The sequence below is a fragment of the Gavialis gangeticus genome, unplaced genomic scaffold (genome assembly GCF_001723915.1).
Source record: "Gavialis gangeticus isolate Ggan-Ray unplaced genomic scaffold, GavGan_comp1, whole genome shotgun sequence".
NCBI classification, from domain to species: domain Eukaryota; kingdom Metazoa; phylum Chordata; order Crocodylia; family Gavialidae; genus Gavialis; species Gavialis gangeticus.
The window spans coordinates 38,422,574-38,430,739 of record NW_017729004.1 but is presented as its reverse complement, the minus strand read 5'-3'; the positions used below and the strand labels follow the sequence as shown (position 1 = coordinate 38,430,739).

At 41.7% G+C, this 8,166-nt stretch overlaps 1 protein-coding gene across 2 annotated transcripts in view; it reads left to right on the top strand.

Annotated features, from left to right (window-relative positions):
• The window catches only part of LOC109291312 (glutamate decarboxylase 2), a 65,562-nt gene that overhangs the window by 46,213 nt on the left and 11,183 nt on the right, over positions 1-8,166 (top strand). For both annotated transcript variants that reach the window (XM_019508271.1, XM_019508272.1), the window contains 3 exons: positions 4,270-4,348; positions 5,191-5,340; positions 7,643-7,750. In XM_019508271.1, coding sequence (XP_019363816.1) covers positions 4,270-4,348; positions 5,191-5,340; positions 7,643-7,750 — 337 coding nt within the window. The remainder of the gene's footprint in view (positions 1-4,269; positions 4,349-5,190; positions 5,341-7,642; positions 7,751-8,166) is intronic.

Genomic DNA, 8,166 nt, shown 5'->3' with positions numbered 1-8,166 from the left:
GAACAATGGTCACAAGCTGAGGGAGGATAGGTTTAGGTTAGTTATTAGGAAGAACTACTTCACTGTAAGGGTGGCCAGAGCTTGGAATAGGCTTCCCAGAGAGGTGGTGCTCTCACCTTCCCTGGAGATCTTCAAGAGGAGACTGGACAGGCACCTGGCTGGAGTCTTATGACCTCTGCCACCCCCAGTGCTCCTTCCTGCCCATAGCAAGGGGTCGGACTAGATGATCTGTCTAGGTCTCTTCCGACTCATTGATTCTATGATTCTATGAAAACGGATACCTCAAATTATCTTTAATGAAGCTAGCTCAGGTACTGGAAGCAATGTAGCCAAGGGAGCATGAAGTTCTGCATAACCTGATTTACCCTGTTTCTCAGCAGTGTGGAGTGTAAATATACTGGCCATGTGTCCGTTTTGAAAAAGTAAGCACACATATGGAATTTTCATGCTGGGAAACACTGCTGTTTAGTTACCATACATCAAATTGAAACTTATTTCCTTAAATTCCAGTCTGAGCATCAAAGTATGACATATAAACACACAATTAATGTGGCCATCTTTGGATGTTGGTACATATCTGTGAATCCCTCCAGTTTCAAATAATGCCTGTAGACCAAATTCTACCAACCTAAATTATGCAAAACCCCAAATGGTCCAATAGGAATTTGTCACTTTTTTCCATTTTTGCCTATATAATTGTTTTTCTTAAGTGTTGTCATCAGTAAGCATTTTATTTAAGTATATATCAGTGGTTGGTGACCAGCACTCTGTGACAAAGTGAAAAAATCATGACTTCTCCTTTAACTAATTACAATTCTTTGTATGTAACTGGGAAGAATTTTGGCAATGGATGACTTGAAAATCAATGTGATGACTTAGGCAGAAAATTGGCACCTGGGCATCATTGTTGGTAAACAACCTTTCTGTTAGTAAAAAACAAACCAAAAACAAGTCACCTCTATTGCTCAGAGAGATCTTAAATTTTTTTTTTGCATGTGTCTGGGTTACAGCAGATGAAGTTCATAGCTTTCATATCAAAGGAGATTTATAAACTCAGATGCTAGTTTGGAATCATTTGCTCTGGCACCCTAACCAGATGATTGACTCTGAGTTGATTAAAAGCTGCCAGTTGCTCAGAGAGCTGAGCCAAGTAGCCAGATGTTGCCTGTGAAAGAGTATTCCTCACAGGCTTTGCATCAGGTGCCTGCATAGTCCTGTTTAAATAGCAGGAAGGAAAGTGTAGATGTATTTGTATTCCACTGTGTCCAGGTACAGCATTTGATAGTTGCCTGTTTGGAGACAGTAAGAAGCAATCTGTGAGAAAATGATAACGATGTGTATACATCCAAATCACTGCTTCCAAGATCTCCCAGACAGAAAAAAAGCTATCCCTTCAGTGCCAGCTGCTCAAGCATGTGCCTCCATTTTTTAGTTTCAAACTGGGGGCCTTTTTTGGTCGACTAGATATTACACCCCTGAAAGCCAACAGATTCAAGCTTTTATGGAAAGAGGCATCAGTTTCAGCCAAGGGCCTCTAGCAGAGAATGCCCTTCCACCAGCTCCCTCGTGTAGACACTGGAAGCTACAAGTCGGATTTGCAGGTACAATCTAGAAGGCAGGGATGGGAGGGACCCAAACTGTGTTACAATTAACTGGGGGTGCAAAACAGTATCTGCAGATATTTGTGTCTTCAAAAGGGAGGGCACTGGGTCATACTGGGGTACATGTTGCCCCTGGCAAATTCTGGGCTAGATTTTGGGCACATCTAATGGTGCTGAAAACTGGGAGTACTGGAGAGCAGCATATCATCTTCTTTTCCTGTATTGTAGGAAAGCAGCCACCACAGGTCCTTTATTCCCCCTCCTATACTGGTATCTGCGGAGTGGGAAGAGTCCTGCACAGAATACCAGGGAGAGTAACCTGTGTCATCTGTAAGGGTGATACAGATTATTTAATTTTCACTCCTCCTGGAGATGGGTGGAAAAACCAGACAGGAGGCTGCAAGACAATATTAAAAATTATAGAGAAAGGAGTGAAATGAAATGAAAGCTCTTCTATCTCAGTCAATTTAGCATGCAGATTATAATGTACCCCCATAACTAATATTAATGTAAGTCATATTATATATGTACATTAATAATCCAGCAGTAATCTCTGGAGACTACTCATAGAGCAAAGCTAGTCATTCAGTCCAGATATTTTTGTACCCACCTTGGGAGCCGTAATTTTTGCTAGCAAATAAGTCAAATCACTTTCTAACACAGTCTCTGCCCTCTTGGTAACCAATAGGTATGGGCAGAAGTAACAAGTGAAATGTTTCAGATGCCTTTGAAATGTTTTGAAGGGCCAGCTGTACAAACATGCAAGCCCTTTGAAATGTTCCAAAAGTGCTGGAAGCACTGGGTACTATTTTGAAGTGCATCACTGCTCCATACACGTAGGGAGCATGACAGGGGACCCCTGGATCCTCCAGTATCCCATGGTACACCATTCACTTCACCACATGCATACACATACATGGGAGGAGGAGGGGGAGTGAAGCAGACTATGAGCACCTCCCTGGAGCAGGGCACTCCCCCACCCCTGGCTGCCACTGCTGATGAACGAGACCAAGATCCTGCATGAGGCAGGTAAGCCTCTGCTGCTGCCACCCTTACCCCAAAATGCCAGGAGCAGCAGTGGAAATCCAGCACCTGGACACCTCTGTGGTTCCAGTGGGGGTGGGCCTGACCCATAATGAGGGCAAGCAGGGCACCCGCCCCGGCCAGGGAGCCTTTGTCAGAGCAGGCAGAACCCTGATCCCAATATGTATGAATTGGGGTTGTGGAGGAAAGAGTGGGACATCAAGCTCCCAGAAAGCCCAGACATGGAGATGCCGCCAGAGCTGCTGTTGCTGATGCTGAACAGTTTCAGCACTTCCCTTCCCCTCACCCATGCTGCCACCATTCCCCATCTGATGTGGCCTCTTTCCCCCACCCCTCCCTCCTCCTCAGGCACCAGATGAACTCACTACAGCTCTAGGGTGGAGGCATCTCCAGTACCCCTGTTCTGACAAAGGATGGAGACTGAGAGCAGTTCCCCCCACAGCCCCCTGTAACACCATTTGGCTGGAGAGCAGCAATTTTGCATTGTGTCTGGACCTCATAAGCTCATAACCAATTTTCAAGCATGTTACACTGTTCACACCCCCAGACAAATGGAGAGAGCAGGAATGAGGGTAAAAGAGTTGTGTGAGATAATCCAAAATTCGTTGCCACAGCCATTTTAGGACAGATCCTCAAATTGAGTTCATTTTCATAGTTTGTTTGAAGCCAGCGGAGCATTGACGATTTATGTCAGCCGACCTTCTGGCCTTTGGGGTGAAAATTCTCAAGAGCACCTGAGTGACTGAGGAGCCTAAACCTCTCTTGAAATGTGGCAAAGGCCAGAATTTCAAAGGTTCCTATGGTATATCTAAACCAGGGAGGCTGCGTGCTCTGGCTGGACACCTCTGAACCTGACTCCCATCTGCTCCCAATTCCTGGCTGCAAGCTTGAAAATGTTAGTGAGGCTGCTCCATAGACATCTCCAGTGGCTGCTTTCAAGCACAACAAAGACTGACATTTCAAGAGTGGACTCAGAGCCCCAGAATGGCCTTGTTGGCATATTTTGGAGTTTGGAGCATGTCAGCAGGAGTGGGTGGGCAGGGAATGTTCAAGAGCAGCGCTATCATGCCCCTTACATCTCTGAAGATGCAGATAAAAGTGCCTAAGTGAATTAAATGCCCAGCTCTCACTGAAGTCAATGGGAATGGAGTACCACATCTGTTAGGTAGTTTGGAAAATCCCACTGGACACCTATTTGTATCTTTAGGTATCTAAAATACCTTTGATAAAACTGGTCCTAAAAATCATTCCCCACCTCCATCTGCAATAGTGACTATAATTCAAAAGTATAGATGACTCCCTAGAAATGTAGAATTTGCAAAGTCTAGAGAATGGCAAACTTATTCGAAATTAAATCTCCAGGCCCAGGATCTTTTAGTCCTAACTATACAACAATATTTATTCAGCAAAGGAGCATGGATGAGTAAATTTACATCTATGTTAAATGGTAATGATGGGCCTTTTCTGAACATTTCACACTTCTAAAAACTGCTGGTCTTATTTGCAACTTTGGTTCCTGAGGAAAAGTAGAGCCCTATATAAGTTTTGTTACTTTCACTTATTACTGTCTTACTGATCTCCCCCTTGTGTATAATTCTCAGTTTAAAATTGTTCATTGTTGTAGGGCCAATTCTGTGACATGGAATCCACACAAGATGATGGGCGTCCCATTGCAGTGTTCCGCCCTGTTAGTTAGAGAAGAGGTACGTCTTCCTCTTGCATCTTTTGCATGTTTCCCTGAATATTCTGGATACTTGCTCTATAACTCTCATAGCTGGTGTATGTTAACATAGCTGGTGTATTGTTTCGCCTTCATTTTTTTCAATCAGATTTTTTGCTGAGCTACATATACAGGTAAATCCAAAAAATAAAAGCCCAAATTCTCACTCCTTGTTGACTGCAAAATGCAGTGCTATGAAGCAGTCTAAGGATGATCTTTACAAATACTTCAATAGAGCCATGGTTTGGTTCAATTTACATCATGCATAAATATAAAAAGGAAAATTAAAACATTATTAGCTTCATGCTTTTTCTGATACAGCTGCCCTTGCCTTAGCCAACCACTAGCCCTCATCCAAAGGATATGCACATTATAAGGTTGCCTTTCAAAATTATATTTTGCCACCTCTAACAGGGTCAGACTAGAACCACTTGTCTTCAGAAGCAGCACTTAACTCCTTGTTTAACTCAGTACTGATCCTAGCCTACCCAATTCTTCCACACCACATACAGCTCCTATAATCCCCTGTTTTATAGCTCAAGGGGAGCAAGGGCCTTATATAGACCATCTGCATTGGAATTACCTGCAACCAGAGAGAAAGCAAGGCAAAGAGCCTTCTGGACACAGACTCAAGGAATAGTATGGCATTATTTGCAACAGCCATTGCAACCAACTTGGCCAACCTGCCTTAAGAGAAAGAATGCCTTCCAAGGTCACTTGGACAGGTTAAGTAAGGGAAAGAAAAAACACTGATCAAGAAAGAAAGCTAAGTAGTAAACTTATGCACATACCAGTTTTTCTAAATCACATCTCTGCTTCTTTAAGGGATTGATGCAGAGCTGCAATCAAATGCATGCTTCCTACCTCTTTCAACAAGATAAACACTATGATTTGTCCTATGACACTGGAGACAAGGCTTTACAGTGTGGACGTCATGTTGATGTCTTCAAGCTATGGCTGATGTGGAGAGCAAAGGTAAGCAAATATCTGATGCATTTGAATCAAAGCAGTGAACACCAGACACAGCTCTACTTTCTATATCGCCATTTTAGTAGTGTTTTTTAATCTGAACTTACCACATAGTAGATGAAAGAAAGAGCAATAATAAGATATTCTTTTTATTATTATTGATTTTTTTTCCTTGTACTTCACCTTTACCCATTTTAGCTACAAGGGACCATAAATGATTGCGAAACTCAGACTCAATGATAAAGCACAGCATTTGCCACGTCTAACTTTAACAACCTGATTGTATAAATACTTTGTTTAAGTGTAATGAGGCCAGAAAGTTTCTGGAATGCAAAGATTTTTTGTTAATGATGTTCTAAAATTAAACATGACAAGTCAGACTAGAACACCTGGTTCCATTTTATGCAGTAATTATAGCAGAATTATTTTGCTAATATGGGGAAACTAATTAAAATCTGCTCTTTTGGAGACATGGCTCTGAGAAATCTAAAAGCACTGACTCACATGAATTAATGTATCCTTGTTTTTTAAATGTTGCCAAATACATATTTTAGTGTATGAATTCATGTTATTATATCAAACTGTCTTAGATTTATTCAGTGCAGTTGATTGTTCCCCTCCAAAAAAGGACGTACAAGGTGTATCTACACGTGTATTTGCATGCGCCTAAACTTAATGCACCTTTGCTTAAGGCATGTTAAGAAGATTTAGGTGCACATCTACATGTGGACATGCTAATGCTCATTAAGGTACTTTAAATTAGGTGCAAATAGCTGAGTTTCATTAGCCCACATGAAGACACATTAATGTGCATTAAGTGTCTACACATGGGCTAATGCAACTTAGCTATTCATGCCTAAATTTGATACTTGCTTTATGCAAGTATCAAATTTAGGCAGAATTAACCTAAAATCACCATTTTTAAGCTGCATTAAGGGTGCATACCTGTGGATAAGTGCCCCTAATGTGCCTTAAAAATGGCGAGTTTAGGCTAATCTGACTTATAAGAGGTAGACATGCCCACAGACCCTCATGTACCATATTAAAGTTCTGAAAAACATTCTGGGACAGATCTTTGGTACCAACATCAAACTATACTGAAGCTGTGGAAAACTACAAAGTTAGATATAAGCCATCTCTTGTTATCCTGGTCCTCAAGTCACTAGGCAGCAGTCTAGCCACAAGATTTCAAAAGAAAACTCAAGCTTCAATTGAGCTTGGCTATCCAAAATAACCCCCTATGAGCTGCTGGAGTAGTTGGGGGTCTCCAGAGCACAAGGAAATCCTGGTCCCACCCTCCTTTTGGCCAGCCCCCCTTCACCTAAGGCTATGCTGGCTTTACACTTTTGCAAGATTCCTTTATACAAAGGACCACTAAAAAGAGTTTTAAATCTGTTTGACACTGCCAGAGCAATACATACAGTATTAGACTGGTAGGGCTGAGAGTCTGATCAGCTGTTATAGACTCTTTTTCCTATAGGCTTTACAGTCTTATACTACTTTTTCTGTCCCTGCACCCCACTTCTTTTTAACATGGAACGTTTATATCAAAATAGAACCAATGTTTCTCTTTTTATCCAATTTATCCTTTCCAGCTGCTTATTCAGCATAAGTCTTTATTTGTGGCATCACAGCTGGTGACTGAAGAAGTGATTATGATGTTACAAACAAAGATTATGACTTTAGCTGGAAAAGAACCAGAAAGGACTGCTGGAGCAAAACAAAGATCTCTAATCCATACCTTATCAAATAGAAAAGAGGAGAGACAATACTGCTGCACTGAACAGAAGATCCATTTTTCACCAGGCATCAGACTGATCTGTAAAAGCATATTTTTAATTTTAAAGCTGGATTTTCTGTAAAAATGTCATTCCTGTAGGCTTAAATCTTCAAGCCACAAGCTAGAGAGCAAGTTTATCCACCATGTAACTCAACCCCGACAAAGAAGAAATTCATGCTCCTTTCCTATCCAGTCATGCCTATCAGGTCCTTAACCTCTCTGCAGAGGCTACCAATAAAGTTGGCTACTAGTGAGAGATATCATCATGTTCCACCTGAAACAAGACTGATATTGCTCAACTACTTCTTTTGGATAACTTATTGAAAGTTCTGACTCCAAAAGGAATAATCTAGTACCAGCTAGGGTTGGTTGTTCACAGCAATCTCAGCATCTTGGAACCAGAATTTTGCAAGAAAAAGTAATCTGTACCACTGCTTTGCAAAATGCTATATATTCCTTTCACAGTATCAGTCAGAATGTAGACAGACACAAACTTCATGTTTTTTCTTTTCTTTCTTTTTAATGCAGGGAACTATAGGATTTGAAGCACAGGTTGACAAGTGCTTGGAACTTGCAGAATATCTATATAATAAAATAAAGAACAGAGAAGGTTATGAAATGGTGTTTGATGGAAAGGTATGTGTTCTGACTTGCTGGCACTTTAAACATGTGGTTTATACCAAATAAACATAGGCTGGCTACATATGTTCAAATGATCTGAGAGAATTTTCCCAGGTTTCTTTCCCAGTAGAAAAATAAAACCGGAGCACCCCGAGGCAAACATTCAAATGCTAAGCCCCAGAGGAGTGGAGAGCTTGCAGTACTGATTCTGTGCATCCAGGGAGCCCTACACACTCATCCAGGGACAGATGGCAGCAGTGCACAGGGCAGCCCTGATTGCCTGGCCCATACTGCTCTGTCAACCTGTGTCTGAGGCTCAGCAGTCTTATCCTCAGCCGTGCTACGCTGGCTAGCACTACAGATGAAAGGGACTTGGGGGTCTTGATTGACCACAAGATGAATATGAGCCTTCAATGTGATGTTGTGGCTAG